The 16,041-nt window shown below is 50.1% G+C and overlaps 1 protein-coding gene across 1 annotated transcript in view; it reads left to right on the forward strand.

Moving 5' to 3' along the window:
- SF3A1 (splicing factor 3a subunit 1) overlaps positions 1-12,525 on the forward strand; it is a 20,394-nt gene extending 7,869 nt beyond the window's left edge. The window contains exons 3-16 of the mRNA XM_080821706.1: positions 17-224; positions 1,374-1,631; positions 4,361-4,435; positions 5,157-5,307; positions 5,611-5,804; positions 6,669-6,786; positions 7,069-7,254; positions 7,905-8,026; positions 8,130-8,375; positions 8,946-9,153; positions 9,623-9,777; positions 10,762-10,863; positions 10,972-11,043; positions 11,831-12,525. Of these exons, the coding sequence (XP_080677832.1) occupies positions 17-224; positions 1,374-1,631; positions 4,361-4,435; positions 5,157-5,307; positions 5,611-5,804; positions 6,669-6,786; positions 7,069-7,254; positions 7,905-8,026; positions 8,130-8,375; positions 8,946-9,153; positions 9,623-9,777; positions 10,762-10,863; positions 10,972-11,043; positions 11,831-11,932 (2,197 nt within the window). The 3' untranslated portion in view covers positions 11,933-12,525. The remainder of the gene's footprint in view (positions 1-16; positions 225-1,373; positions 1,632-4,360; positions 4,436-5,156; positions 5,308-5,610; positions 5,805-6,668; positions 6,787-7,068; positions 7,255-7,904; positions 8,027-8,129; positions 8,376-8,945; positions 9,154-9,622; positions 9,778-10,761; positions 10,864-10,971; positions 11,044-11,830) is intronic.
- The last annotated feature ends 3,516 nt before the right edge of the window (positions 12,526-16,041 follow it).

A 16,041-nucleotide genomic window follows, 5' to 3' on the forward strand; every position in this document is an offset into this window, starting at 1 on the left:
CTTTTCCTCCTTGTAGAAACGGACCTGAATTTGAAGCTAGGATACGACAGAATGAGATCAACAATCCCAAGTTTAACTTCTTGAACCCTAACGACCCTTACCATGCCTACTACCGCCACAAGGTCAGCGAATTCAAGGAGGGGAAGGCTCAGGAGCCCTCGGCCGCCATCCCCAAGGTCATGCAGCAGCAGCAGCAGGCCACCCAGCAGCAGCTACCCCAGAAGGTTAGAGCCATCCACTTCCTTCATATCCCCAGGGCTGAGAGGGAAGCCAGGCCAGGGAGGGGAGGGTAATGAGCTCTGCTGTCTAAACCTCACTACCAGCCAGGGAGAGATACGAGGTTTCTATCCACAGAGGAAGATGCTGAGGCTCTGGTAGTGAAGTGCTGTGGCCTTTGACATTTCCTGAGCACTGCTTGTCCGGCTCTGTGCTCAGTGTTTTAGGAGTCTCATTGGCACCTCCCAGCAGCTGTGTGAGGAGGACAGCAAAGTGACCATTTTATAGATGAGGAACCTGAGGCTTGGGGAAGTACGCTTTACCCAGGCCACAGGGTCAGTAATCCAGAGTTTAGGCCCTTGGCCCTCCTCTTTGCCTTGACCATGGAGTGAGGACAGTGCTGTGATGTGGCTTGTGGGCCCCTTCTTGAGCCATCCCTCCCATCCATCTCACCTTCCTAGGGTCCCTCCATGTGGCCTGCCTTAATACCCTAATCTTCTCTAGGTCCATCACTAGGGATGTTAGGGTTATCAGTGAGGACAAGAAGGGCTGGCACATTTTGCCTCCTGTATAGACCTAGACTGGTCCCTTCTCTTTGCTGTATTCCTGGAGCATGGTGGCAAAGGCTACTTCCTGTTTTACAGTGGGAAGTAAAGGTTGGAATAGATTTATGACCTTCCATTGCAGTTTACTACTTCTAGGGCTTTAGGCTACCCCAGTTTGCTCATCTGTAAAAGGGATTCACAGTATTTGTTCTGTCCACCACATGGTTCATGTGGAGGTCAGGCGAGGTACCAAACATGGAAGTCCTCTGTAGAGTGGGTCCTCTGCAGACATGTAGGGCTGACTGTGTCCTTCATCCCCCTTGGGTGGGATTTAATAAGGCATGTTCCTGTCAGATTTTTTTCTGCCACCTGATTTTGGCCCTCGGTTGCAGGGCCACAGCAGAAATACGGAGGGGCATGGTTCTTGGTCCGAGCCATTCAGGGAGTGGAGGCCACAGTTGGCCAAGAAATCAGTGCTCTTGTGAGTTAGGATTCTCTCACACTGTGGGCCAGTGGTGTGCAGGTGATTGGCAGAAATGGGAAGGCCTGTGCCATCCTGTCGGGGGTGTCTTCCCACCCTCTCTTGAGCCTCACATTCTCTCCGCGTCTTAGGTCCAAGCCCAGGTGATACAAGAGACCATCGTGCCGAAAGAGCCCCCTCCTGAGTTTGAGTTCATCGCAGACCCCCCCTCCATCTCAGCCTTTGACCTGGACGTGGTGAAGCTGACGGCTCAGTTTGTGGCCAGGAACGGCCGCCAGTTTCTGACCCAGCTGATGCAGAAGGAGCAGCGCAACTACCAGTTTGACTTCCTCCGCCCGCAGCACAGCCTCTTCAACTACTTCACAAAGCTGGTGGAACAGTACACCAAGGTGCCTGGGCAGGGCAGGGGCAGGGGTGCTGGGCCTAGGGCAGGAAGGCACTGTATCTACTTGTGTCTCTAAGAATGTGACTCCTCTGTGGGCCCTCGGGCAGAGGTTAAAAATTCCAGTTCAGTGTACAGTCTGGATTTTTTTTTTAAGTAAAGATTTTATCTATTTATTTGACACACAGAGAGAGGGAGGGAGAAAACAAGCACAGTCGGGGGAGCAGTAGGCAGGGGAGAAGCAGGCTCTCCTCTGAGCAAGGAGCCCAGTGTGGGGCTCAGTTCCAGAACCCTGGGATCATCACCTGAGCCGAAGGCAGCCGCTTAACTGACTGAGCCACCCAGGTGTCCCTAAAGTCTTGATTTCTATTCCGTTCTGCCATTTAAATGTAGCATAGACTGCTGTTTTTGTTGTTGTTGTTTTTTTTAAGATTTTATTTACTTATTTGACAGAGAAAGAGATCACAAGTAGGCAGAGAGGCAGGCAGAGAGAGGGGGGGAAGCAGGCTCCCTGCTGAACTGAGAGCCTGATGTGGGGCTCAGTCCCAGAACCCTGAGACCATGACCTGAGCTGAAGGCAGAGGCTTAACCCACTGAGCTACCCAGGTGCCCCTAGACTGCTGGTTTTAAAGAGCAGTGAAACATGTGATTGATAACTACCATTAGGTTAGTGCCTGCTATGTGACAAGGCCAAGTGCTAGCTGCATTTAAGTACATCAGAATGTTCAGTTGCCTAGCACGGGACCTGAGAGGAAGGAAACCCTTAATTTTGCCTTCTTTTGCCCAGTTTAATCATCATAAGAATCCAGGAGGTATTCCCCCTCCCTTTCCCCTTTTTCAAAAGCCGAGATAGGCTCAGAGAGTTGAAGTCCCTTACTCATGGTCTTTCAGCTAGTAAGTAGCTGCACTGACCCCAACATCTATATTGTTTTTCACCCTAAAAAGTACCTTGGATTAGGAATATAATTTAAGTAAGCATTGGGAGACAGTGTAATTTAAGGAGATATGGACGGTATTGTTGAAATACTTATATATGTAGCATTTTCTCAATTAACCTGTAGTAATCTATAAATTAGCTACTGCTGTACGTATTTTACAGAAGAGGAAGTAGGCATGGAGAATTAATTTGGGCAGGGTTGAGCTGGGACTTGAACTCTGGCATTTTCACTCTAGCCCCTAAGATCTGGGCCTCAGGGTCTGGAACAAGAAGATCTTTTTTTTTTTTTTAAGATTTTATTTTATTTATTTGACAGAGAGAGAGATAGAATCACAAGTAGGCAGAGCAGCAGGCAGAGAGAGAGGGAGAAGCAGGCTCCCCACTGAGCAGAGAGCCCGATGTGGGGCTTGATCCCAGGACCCTGAGATCATGACCTGAGCCGAAGGCAGAGGCTTAACCCACTGAGCCACCCAGGTGCCCCTGGAACAAGAAGATCTTAATTTCATGCTACATTGTTGTAATCAAGAACCTGGACAAGTCAATATTAGTATTTAAAAACAGATTGTTAATTTCTTGCAAAGCACACTGATACAGATTTGCCAGTGGCTTGGTTTTTTGTGGCGTTTTTTGGTGCTTTTTTTTTTCCCCCAACTTCTTGTGGCGGTTGCATTCTCTTTTTAGTTGCCTGGTTTGTACATCTGTTCTTGATATTTAGAAACAGCACATTAAAGATCTGGCTTGAAAGGACCGTAATGATTTACTTAGTTCACTCAAAGTATGTAACTAGAATTATAAAAATGTGTGTATTTAGAAAATGATCAAATCAAAAAATGGTAGAGTCGTTAAAATAATAATCGTGGAAGGCCAAAGGGTTAGTGTAATTAATTACACAGTAACAATTTTAAGGGAGCCCTGCCTTGATTTTACCTAGTGGATCACTTCCAGGGTTTAAGGTCCCCAGATCCCTTTGTAGTCTGTTACTTTCCTATTCCTTTTCTCTCAGGACTTGGGTATTGACATTTAGTATTCTAACCTGAGGGCACTGGTGTCTTTCTCTAGTCATGGGAGACTCTAGGGCAGATTTATTTCTGAGGTAGAGGTCTAGGGATGATAGGGTAGGGCTGAGCCACTTTACCAATGATAAACTGTTGGGATTTATGCTGTTTTGAACAATGCCATCATTCGTTGTCTCATCAACTATATATTCAGTGTCAGACTTTGTTTCAAATGCTGGAGATATAATAGTGAACAGAAGATAGAGAAATCTCTGTCTTTACAGAGTTTCCGGTTTGGTCAGGGGGGCGAAAAGCAAGTGCAATGTCAGTGGTTGTCCGATGGTAGTAAATACTATGGAGAAACGGAAAGCAGGGGACAGAATCTGGGAGTTGGGATCTGTGGGCAGCAGTGTGGAGTAGGATCATCAGGGGAGCACGTGCGAAAGGGCCTGGTGGCATGTGCCAGAGGGTGGTAGCAGCCCCATGCTGAGAGCAGCCAGTGCATGCAGACTGTATGCTGGGTGGTGGGTAGTGCTCTTTTGCGGTTTTTCTTGCTGGTCCTTGCGGCTACCTTTTACATTGACTGTGCCACCTTTAAGCAGTGATGTCACTATTTATGGAAGGCAGCCAAGTTACAGAGGTTAAGTAACTTGCCCAAAGTCACACAGCAAAGTGTAGCTGGGATTGGGACCTGGAACCCCATGCTTTTGCTTGTCCTATGCCGTTCCACAGGCCCTGAGAAGCCCCCTTTTTGTCCTGGGTTGTGCTGCACTGACAGTTGCTTTAACTCTTGCCATGTTTCAGATCTTGATTCCTCCTAAAGGCTTATTTACAAAGCTCAAGAAAGAGGCTGAGAATCCCCGAGAAGTTTTGGACCAGGTAAACTAAATTATAACTAGTTACTGCAATGCAAGTGATCTTGTGTGGGCTGTTTCATATTTGGAAATGGGCTCCAAGGCAGGACCTTATTGTGTTCCAGGCACAGGAGTGGTGGAAAGAGAGACCTTGTGGCCACAAAGGCTGAAGAATCCTGGGCTCTCTGCTCCCTTTCTGCTTTTCTTTCAGCTTTACTGGATCTTCCTCTTTTCTGCCCTTACTGGAAGCCAACTCCTGAACAGGTTTTCTGGCGACAGATGCCATTTGAGGCCCCACATTTTCAGAGTCGAGGAGAGAAGGCCTGTTGGCACTGCCTGTTTTGGGTGGCTGCATGAAGGCTTTGTTTCTCAGGCTCTCAGATCGCTGCTTCTCTCGTGGGTACTTCGTCACGCAGACTTCCTAGGACAGAGTTTGCTGTTCTGTGAGCATCGCGCCCCTTGCCAACTCAAGCAGAAAACTCTGAGGTTATAACAAATGGCTGTCCTTGAGGCCTAGACCCAAGGTTTCGATGGCATTTAGATTTTTTTTTTTTCCTGTCCGGGCGCTGGGCTTGACTGAAACCAAATGCAAATACCATAGTTTCCACCAGGAAGTTCCCCTTGTGGGCCGAGCAGCCCCCTGTTCCGAAGGAGGTGCTGGCTTGGGTGAAGGTACTGGAGGGGGCGGGCCCATCAGGAACAGACCCTGATTCAGCTTAGCATTGTGCCATTTCCTATCTCCCCAGGTGTGTTACCGGGTGGAGTGGGCCAAGTTCCAGGAGCGAGAGAGGAAGAAGGAAGAGGAGGAAAAGGAGAAGGAGCGGGTGGCCTATGCGCAGATCGACTGGCATGATTTTGTGGTGGTGGAAACAGTGGACTTCCAACCCAATGAGCAAGGTAGGTCTGTGACTCCAGGTGGGGAGCCAGGAGCTTGGAACCATCTGGAATATCTCAGGTATACATCTCTTCCCACAGAGCATTACAGTCCCCCCAGAGGGTTTTATCTATCTATTTCGTCTCTGCTGCCAGAAGACTTCTGATTTGCCACATTGCCCCACTTAACCCAATTGAGCAAACGTGCCAGACCTTGGGTCTGGAGCTGGGAGAGCTTACAGTGTGTGGAGGGTAGACCAAGGGGCCTTTGATAAGGAGTGTCTGTGGAGGTCTCAGACCTTTTGACTCTGGATTACCTTCTGCCAGGGAATTTCCCTCCCCCCACCACCCCAGAGGAACTGGGGGCCCGAATCCTCATTCAGGAGCGCTACGAGAAGTTTGGGGAGAGTGAAGAGGTTGAGATGGAGGTCGAGTCTGATGAGGAGGATGAGAAACAGGAGAAGGCAGAGGAGCCTCCTTCGCAGTTGGACCAGGACACCCAAGTGCAAGACATGGACGAGGTATGCTTCTGGGAGGGCCTGCAAGCCGGCCTTTCCCTCTGGAGCTTGGTATGGGGGTGCTTTTCACATTTCAGATCAGCTCCCTTGTGATCCTTGAGAGGAGGCGTGGGTCCCGAATAAGGCATGCTGGCTGAGCAGCTGCCCGGACCCAGGGAGCATAGAGCCTCTTTCCAGCTTGGGCAACAAAGATTCATTCATAGGCAAGGATCTGAAAGCTGTGCTGGCTGTGTTCTGTGACCTTCCCGGCTTCGCCCAGAGGCCCTGCTCCCTCCTGCCCCCATGCCAGCTCTCAGTAAGGGAGTACTCTTCACTACATGCTTTGATGCATTTGAACTTAGGCCCAAATGATCAGCAGTTCCCAGAGCTTTTCTTAGTGTAGCCTCTGCTTCCTTTCGGCCACCTCTACCCCCTCCCAGCAGGCATAGAGTCTCCAGAGCCAAGCTGCTCTCCTCCCCTTGGAAAGAATTTGTGTGTGAGAAGAATGGCCCCTGTGTCTGTGGGAATTGACTTTTTCTCTCCCTCCCAGCATTGCTCCATGAGCAGCTACCATTGAGCACTGACTTGCCCCCCGCAGCCCTCCCCAGCATGTTTAACTGCCCTTGGCCTCCTGGGACTGCCTGGTGCCAGCTGCTGGAAATGCCTGGGCGGAGTGTTAGCACCACGGCCCCCAGCACTCCCATTCATGTTGCGAGGAAGGAGCTTGGCCAGCTGCCGCCTGGCCTCGGCTGCCCCTGGAGGCTTAGCACATGGATGCTGGCTGGCAGGGACCTAGGCTCTTTGCCACCCTGAGAGCCGCCAGGGCTTAGCTGCAGGGAGGTGGCCCATTGGCTCTTTTCTGAGTCCTGCCATTGCTTTGCTTTTCAGGGTTCGGATGATGAAGAAGAAGGGCAGAAAGTGCCCCCACCCCCAGAGACACCCATGCCGCCGCCTCTGCCCCCAACTCCAGACCAGGTCATTGTTCGGAAGGACTATGACCCCAAAGGTAGGGCCTGCTTTCCTGCCCTCACATGTTCCTCAGTGTTGTCTGTTTGTAGGAGAGGGTGAGGTCGCATGTCACCAAGGCATCGATAGCCCCTCTTTCGCAGGCCTGGTGATGGGGAACAGAGCTGAGTCATCTCTGGTGCCCAGGTGTCTTGCACAGTGCCGGCTACAGTGTGGCACTAAATGGATGGGTCTCAGATGAGGGAGACACAAATAAAACCATAGTCCCTTAACCCTGGCTGCTCCCCAGTGTTCTCATTTAGGCATCTCTCTTTCCTTTTAGCTTCCAAGCCCCTGCCTCCAGCCCCTGCTCCAGATGAATATCTTGTGTCTCCTATCACGGGGGAGAAGATCCCTGCCAGCAAAATGCAGGAGCACATGCGCATCGGGCTTCTTGATCCCCGCTGGCTAGAGCAGCGAGATCGCTCCATCCGGGAGAAGCAGAGCGATGATGAAGTGTATGCACCAGGTGAGGTGGGGTTCTCCCAGCCAGTCCAGATCCCTGCTCTGACTCAGCCCAGACTTGCTTTGAGCCGTGGGAATCTCTAAAATGTGGTCAGTTTGTTTTAACCAAACAGAGCAACGTCTGAGGTCAGACAGAAATTTGTGAGGATAGGTACAGCCTGTGATGCTACAAAAGAATTCCCCATTTTCCAAAAGCACTCTTCATAAGTCTCCTCCAAAGGCAGGCACCTGACATGGGTGCCATCCCAGACATACCAGAGCTGGGGAAGTTGACCATCTTGGGGCTGTCTTAGAATGAGGGCTCTGCTGGCTGGAGCACCCTTAGTGCTTTGAAATGAGACACGATGGGAAGAAAACTGTCTCAGAGGCAGGAGAGTGAGCTTGTAATCCTGGCTACTGCTTGCCATTTGTGTGACCCAGTCCTCGAAATTGCTTTTCTTAAGTCAGGCAGTTGGACAAGCTCTAGCATACAGCCTTAGTGCTGATTGGGCTTCCCCAGGCTCAGATGGGGCATGCCGTATTGGGACCCAGACTCAGCCTGCCCCACGGGTCTAGCCTCTACTCTGCACCAGGAGAGTTGCTGCTCTCTGTTAGAAGGGCACCTGGTTTTAGTTTCCTTTCTGTCCCCTGCCTCCGTTCTGTGACTGCATCCAGGTCTGGATATTGAAAGCAGCTTGAAACAGTTGGCTGAGCGGCGTACTGACATCTTTGGTGTAGAAGAAACAGCCATCGGTAAGAAGATCGGTGAGGAAGAAATCCAGAAGCCAGAGGAAAAGGTGCAGTTCTGATGGATTCTAGTGCCTTCCCCACTCTCACAGTCCTATACTTGAGCTGCATTTTAGGATCCCTGACAAGCTGTGGCTTTGCTTTCCCTTGCAGGTGACCTGGGATGGCCACTCAGGTAGCATGGCCCGGACCCAGCAGGCTGCCCAGGCCAATATTACCCTCCAGGAGCAGATCGAGGCCATCCATAAGGCCAAGGGCCTGGTGCCAGAGGATGATACCAAAGAGAAGATTGGCCCTAGCAAACCCAATGAACTTCCCCAGCAGCCACCACCTCCGTCTTCAGCCACCAACATTCCTAGCTCTGCCCCACCCATTACTTCCGTGCCCCGGCCACCTGCGGTAAGCCAGTAGCCACTTTGGGACTGATCTTGCAGAGCTTGGTTCTTGGGGTTGGACACTATTGGCTGAGAAGGACAACTTCCTTATAGTGGGACCCAGGCACTGTTTGGGTCAAGTTGAGAGACAAAGAACTCTTTAATTGTAAGTGGAAACCTCTGGTCTGATCTTCCATCTGTGGGGGAGGATTGGAGCATGGGAGGGAGGCAAGAGGCAAGAGGCAAGTGTGAGAAGCAGGCTTAGGGCAGAGAAGGGCTTCAGGGCTTAGCAGGTCTTCGAGGACTGCTGGCCCGTCTCCAGGAAGCTAAGTTGAGGTCAGCCTCTTTAGTGGGTTTTTCAGCATCTGCCACAAGCAGCTGGTTGAGTCCCAAGTGGAAAGAGTGTCACTCTGGGCCTCTCAGCATAATTCCTGTCAGAGTCTGGTTGTGAGCCTGCAGTCTGTCAGCCAGGGAACTCCATCAGAGCTGTCTAGTCCCCATCCTCAAAGGCTGCAGGGGGCTAATCACCAGCCTTATTTGCCCTTGAGGTCCAGCTTTGGCTTCCTGTGACCTCTGGGTCCCTCCTCTTCTGCAGATGCCGCCTCCTGTACGTACCACAGTTGTGTCTGCAGTACCCGTCATGCCTCGCCCCCCAATGGCATCAGTGGTCCGACTACCCCCGGGCTCAGTGATTGCCCCCATGCCGCCTATCATCCATGCACCCAGGATCAACGTGGTGCCCATGCCTCCCTCGGCCCCTCCTATCATGGCACCCCGCCCACCCCCCATGATTGTGCCAACAGGTCAGTGTCTCTCGTGCCACCTTCCAGGCCGTTGGGTCAGGACTGTAGACTAAGCACTGCGAGCAGAGCAGTGGCTGATGTTACTGCCCAGCTGTTAGAACTGTGGGGCCAACCCAGAGGGGAGCCTTAGCTTCCCCACATGAGTGGTCCCTGAGCTACGAGCTGGGGAGCCACAGGTCCTGGGGGAGATGGGCTGACGTGGCAAACCTGGGGTCTTTGCACCCAGGATGGTCAGGCTCCAGACAGGTGCAGAGGCCCAGTGATGCTTGCCTGTCAGCTGGCACCCACTCTATCAGTCCTGCCCCTGCTGCCCCGTTTCCTGCTGGCTGCCAGACTCGGCAAGGAGTGACCCTTCACACTTTTGACTGGGAGAAGTGGGAAACTTTTGCAATCTCCCTTCATCCTTCACCAGCCCTGAGTCGCAGGGCCCTTCCCCCACTCACGCAACCACTTATTCTTGTCCTTGCAGCATTTGTGCCCGCTCCACCTGTGGCCCCTGTCCCAGCTCCAGCCCCAATGCCCCCTGTCCACCCTCCACCTCCCATGGAGGATGAGCCTGCCTCCAAAAAACTGAAGACAGAAGATAGCCTTGTGCCTGAAGAGGAGTTCCTGCGCAGAAACAAGGTCTATTATACCAAAGTGTCAGCCGTGGTCATAATGCCCAGCTGGGGGGTCTGGTCCCTCTGTGGTTCCACACTCCCTGCCCCACCCTATTCTGCTCCCACTCCTCTGGCTTCGGGGACCCGGGTCAGATATTGGAGGCCTGGAAGGGCTTCTGAGCGCCCAATGGATACGCAGTTAGCAGTGAAAGGAGCAGGCTGAGTAGGTGGTCCCTCTGGTGTGAATTCTTGGGGAGACCAGCAGACAGGACTTGGGTATGAACGGGGCCCTGGACAGTGAAAGAAATCCTGGGTATAGTTCTTAATTTCTTTGTGGCCTCCTTCTCTGGCTGCAGCCCTTTGGAGTTCTCCCTGTTGTGGGAATTCTGTTGGGGTGCTAGAAATAAGGGAAATCCTGGCGCTGCCAGTGCCTAGGGAGTCTGTCAGCTTCTAGTGAGGAGGCAGAAGCAGTCCTAGCCCCACTCCCCCAGTCCATTTGACCCAAGCTTTTTTTTCCCCTTTCCGGATAGCAGTTCCCATTTTCTCAGTACCAGCTGAAGTGCCAAGGTAGAACTACGCATTTTATGGGCCTGTGTTTTCTCAGTGCTTACAGCAGTACTGTGCAGCTGTTGTGATCACTTGCTTTATAAACTTGGTGTTGAAGCTTAGTGAGACCTGGTTAGAGGAGTTGGGAGCCCAGGTATTCTGACTTGCAGTTTATATGCTCTCTGTCTCTGGTGCCTCTGGGTTTTACAGGGCATTTTCTTAACACTTTTTCAGTTCTAGACTCACTAGGGGGCACGGTAGAGACCATTTTAAAGAAAAGAAACCAAATCTTGAAAACGGGAAGTGAGTTGTGCCATGTCCCTAGTGGTGGTAGTGAATTGGGCCAGGGTCCAAGAGGCTACATGGACAGGTGACATTGTTTATGTTGGCCCAGGAATAGGAAACCATAGTTTCTGATGGGCTCAGGGTTCCCCGGGCGTAATGGCCATGTCCTGTTTTGTAGGGTCCAGTGTCCATCAAAGTCCAAGTGCCCAACATGCAGGATAAGACTGAATGGAAACTGAACGGACAGGTGCTGGTCTTCACACTCCCGCTCACAGACCAGGTATGATTTGCTGCTGCTAAGTGGCATCAGGTGCAGGGGATCCAAGGGGTTGGGTGGGGGGCGGATCAGCTTTCTTCAGCTTAGCAAGGAGCTCTCTCCGTCCCACAGGTCTCTGTCATCAAGGTGAAGATTCATGAAGCCACGGGTATGCCTGCAGGGAAACAGAAGCTGCAGTATGAGGTGAGTCGGACGTTGGTGATCCTGCCCCTTGGGTCTCAACACCTCTGCCATCCCAGAAACTAAATCCCTTGTGGAATCAAAGGAGTGGAGAGACATGTGGGGGCAGCCATGTGAATCTGTTCTAGAAGCAGTGATGCTGGCTGGGAGTACCAGGGCAGTTTAGCCTGACAGGGTGAGGCTTGGGGTGGCTGGGTCATGTTATAGCCTTGTGTGGAGCCCCAGAAACCATTATGCCTCAGTGACTAGGGTGGGCATCTGGGGACAAGAGTTGAAATGCTGTGGTGGGTTTCTGGCCCAGCGGTGGAGCCATCACAGCCAGCGTGGTCTGGGGTAGCCTGGCTTTGTGCTGGGACGCAGAAGTGATAGTCCAGCTCCACCTGGTGCGTACCCAGCCACATGGGGCTGCTTTATTCTCCCTCTCAGGACTTTGACAAATTGCTACTCTGAGCCTCAGTCTCAGACTCTTGGATTGATCTCCAGGAAAGAAAGGTCTTCAGATTTGAGGGTCAGAATTCCATGGGGTTTGGTCTGGGCCACCTTCTTGGGAAGTTGACAAAGAGGGAGAGCATGGGTTACTAGGAGGGAAGGAAAGCAGAGCATTCTCGGGGAACCAGAGATCTTCAGTCCTCCCTGTGCCAGCCCTACCCATATGCCCCATCATTGCCCTATCTTCTCTCAGGCCCCTGTATTCACTGAGTTCAGAGGGAATGGATGTTGGGAGTTATGAAACTGTACACTGCTCAAGGCCAGGTTGCCCCCACGCTAAAGCATACCATCTGTTTTCCAGGGCATTTTCATCAAGGATTCCAACTCATTGGCTTATTACAACATGGCCAACGGCGCCATCATCCACCTGGCCCTCAAGGAGAGAGGCGGGCGGAAGAAGTAGAGAAGAGAAACTTGCTGTCAGGTCTCAGCCACTGCCGTTTTTGCCTCTCCTGTCTCCCACTGTCCCGCCCTCTGCCCCAGTCCCAGGAGACCCTGCCTTGTCCACTTGTTTCCCTCTTACTGAGTTTGGAAATTCAAATTGTCCTGCCAAGTTTTCTTCCCCCATCCCTTCTCTACATTGATAAGGGAGAGCTTTCAAAGCCAGTCTCCTTCCTAGTGGTCTCTGGAATCCCTTTGTGTTTGAGTCTTGATTTGAGGGGATTCATTTCTTTAGGTGGCACGTTAGGAGATGTGAACGCAGAAATGTGCTGTGGGATAGTGTCATAGAACCAAGTAGCACCTGGCTGATGAGAGTATGGTTGTTGTCATTATTAATCATTTTGTATAATCCCTTTGTGTTTTAGTCCTGATTTGAAGGGATTCATTTCTTTAGGTAGCGCATTAGGAGGTGTGAACCCAGAAATGTCCTGTGAGATAGTGTCATAGTCCCAAGTAGCACCTGGCTACTGATGAGAGTATGGTTGTTCTCATTATCAATCATTTTGTATCTTGCCATGGGTTGTCTAATAAACCTCTTGTATCCTTCTTGTGAAATCAATGTCATAGGACTTGTCCCTTGGCCACCTGTGCCCTGTCCAGACCCAAGACAGTGGGAACATGGCACAGCAGTATGTTGTGTCTCTTCTACTCTGAGAATGTTGGGCTTTTTTTTTTTTTTTTTCCAGTCAAATACTCTTTTACTGAAGGAACTTTGGTATGCTAGAGGTAACATTTGAGCTGTTAATAGGCTTTAGGCTTTTTTTTTTTTTTTTTAAAGATTTTATTTGGGAAAGCGCATAAGCGGAGGAGGGGGGCAGGGGAGGGGTGGAGGGAGGAGAAGCCGACTCCCCATTGAACAGGGAGTCCACTATGGGGCTTAATCTCAGGACCCTGAGATCATGGCCTGAGCTGAAGGCAGACGCTTAACTGACTGAGCCACCCAGGTGCGCTGTAATGTTGGGCTTTTAACTATATTCTTAACCACCACCAAGTCTTTCATGAATTTGTCTTACATTTATTTTTATAGCTCTTAAAATATTTGGATCCTTCAAAGGCATACCCTGTGTATTTAGTAGACTGCTACAAAATGCTTTCAGCATGCCAGGACCACAGAAGAACAAGGACAAGTGTGATGCAGTTTCTGGGCCAGTGGGCAGTGGAGAGACACATGGAGATGAGATTCAGGGGTGGCAGTTTCCTGACCACCTGGAATCATCCATCACCTGATCGGCCCTTTGACCTTAGGTGGCTTACCCTGAGTGAGCACAGGGGCATGAAATTTTTTTTAATTTTATTTATTTAAAAAGTACTTAATTATGCCAGAGCCATGAATTATTCTAAGAATTTTATAAAATTTTACCAATCCATCAGTTTTAACTTACGTAATATTGAGTATTCTTGTTTTATGCTTGAGTCAACTAAGCACAGAGACGGTGGGTTGCATGCCTACAGTCACACAGTAAAAAGCTGAAAAGAGAATATGTGCAAAACGCTTGTCATAGGCCTTGCTTCCTAGTAAGAGCCAGACGCAGGCTGTTATTTTTGGAATCGTGCTATCACAGGGAGCTAGGCGCTGCTGTGGGTGTTTAGAGGGAGGAAGGTGAGAGCCTGTTGAAAACTATTTCCTGATTTGAAACCTAAAGCTCATTCTATTCTGAAGATCTCACGTGTGTTTATCCCCTGAGAGTACCTAGTGCCTTTTGTAGTCCCTCCGTTGGATCCTCCTAGCTGCCCCACGAGGTCATCTCCAGGGCTCAAAGGGGTAAGGCCATTCCCAAAGTCATAGAACCAGTATTCTAGTCACCACCCTCTCTACCACCAGCACCCCCCACCCCTAGTCCCCTACACATAAGCTTGCAGTTTCTGACTCCAGACCTAGGGCTCAGGTGGCCCTTCTACAGTACCACTTGTATGGCTCCATTACAAACTACTGATCCCTCACACTTTTAACTTGGACGAGGGATGCTATTCCTTACCCTTTTGATATCTGCCTCCCACCTGGTTGCTGGAAGTTTCCTCAGGGGCCAGGGCTGAAGTGGGTTCCATGTTTTGGGGTGTCTAAAATGAAGGCACTGCTGGTTGCTTCTCTAGAAATTGCACTGAACACCAACTGAGAAGGGAGTCAGTGTGTGAGGCCTAGGGTGTCCTGTGCTCCAAGCTCTCCTTTCCTCCTGGGATTATTTCTGGGAATGGGGAAGAGTGTGGTGTTGGGCACTTTCCCCCACAGATGGCAGATCCTGTGGGCCCCCAATGACGGAGGCTGTGAAAAGAGGCCAGGAATGCTGCTGGGTGGAATGTGAGTGAATGGGTCCTTTGAGCCACCCTCCAAGGCCTGAACCCAGTTTCCCGAAGCTCTTGAATGAACATCTGTACTGGCTCATTCCTGTCGAAGAAGGCCCATTGACGAGGGTGGCCTTGTGACTGTCAGTGGCCATGGGCCCAGCACTCGGGCCCAGCCCTCCGCTCTTCTGGTTTAGGGCCTGTGACATGAAGGCAATGCCTTGCTGACACAGCTTTTCTGAATCTCACTGTGATACTCTGAGGATTGTCTGACCCATTTTTTAGATGAGGTAGATACCCAAGGTCATACAGCCCATGAGGGCTCTGGAAGGCCAAATCAGCTCTTCCATTCCTGGTGACCACATCATTCTCACTGCCACACCAGACCGGACTGTGAAATGGGGAGAAATGTTCCTGTTATGGGACTGCTGGGAAAATGGGCATGATTTGATGCTCTCAGAGAGGCTGTCCTTTTAGACTTGCACAGAGGACTTCGGGAGTTGTAGACATTAAAGAATTTCAGTTTCAACTCTACCAGTGGCTTGATTTGAGTATTTGTCATGTAGCCCAGAGGAGGCCATCTATGATTAGACCCGTTTCACTTTCTATCTATTTATTTTTTAAAGATTAATTTGTGGGGGAAGGGCAGAGAGAGAACCCCCCTTTTTTTTAAAGATATTATTTATTTGAGGGGTGCTTGGGTGGCTTAGTTGGTTAAGTGTCTGCCTTCAGCTCAGGTCATGATGCCAGGGCCCTGGGATTGAGTCCCACATTGGGCTCCCTACTCCGCGGGGAACCTGCTTCTCCTTCTGCTTCTGTCATGCCCCCCTGCTTGTGCTCTCTCTTGCTCTCTTGCTTACTGTCTTTCAAATAAAAATCTTTTTAAAAAAGTTCATTTGAGAGTGAGCAACCAAGCGAGAGAGAGCACAAGCCAGGAAGAAAGAAGAGAGGAAGAGAGAGAAGTAGACTTACCGCTGAGCCGGGAGCCCAACATGGGGCTCGATCCCAGGATTGGTATTATGATCTGAACCAAAGGCAGATGTTTAACTGACTAAGCCACCCAGGCGCCCCAGAAAAGAGAATCTTAAGCAAACTCAGCTGAGGCTGACGCATGGCTTGATCTCACAACCCTGAGATCGTGACAGGAGCCGAAATAAGAGTCGGACTCTTAACAGCTGTGCCACCCTGGTATCCTGACCCATTTCGCTTTTTACAGTTAGAATTTGTATTAGAGAATATATAAAAGGCTATTTTAGGTTATGTTAGGAAATATACTTAAATGGAAATATGTGGTGTACTTGAATCATAGCAATTCTTTTATGTAATATTTATCCTTATAATTAAAAATCAAAAAGGCAAAATACAGTGTGGCTTAAATGCATACTAGTACATAAGATTTTTAGACATTTGCTTTTTAAAAATACCATTTTCAAGTTGAGATCATTAATTTGGGAATTTGCTCTTATCTTACATTGCTATATTTTGATAAAAAGTCAGTGAATGGGGCGCCGGGTGGCTCAGTTGGTTAAGTGTCTGTCTTTGGCTCAGGTCATGATCTCAGGTCCTGGGATTGAGCTCCCCTTTGAGCTCCCTACTCACCAGGAAGTCTGCTTCTCCCTCCCCACCCTTTGTGTTTGCTCTCTCTCTCAAATAAAATATTAAAAAAAAAAAAGTAAGTGAATTATTCTAGATACCCCTGAGTCATATAATCTGAAGCAAGACAAGATACACTTATTCCTTACAGAGAAGGTACTACCATTGCCTTAAACTGAGTACAGTTAAGCCGGTCAG

The sequence above is a fragment of the Martes martes genome (genome assembly GCF_963455335.1).
Source record: "Martes martes genome assembly, chromosome: 13".
Lineage (NCBI taxonomy): Eukaryota > Metazoa > Chordata > Mammalia > Carnivora > Mustelidae > Martes > Martes martes.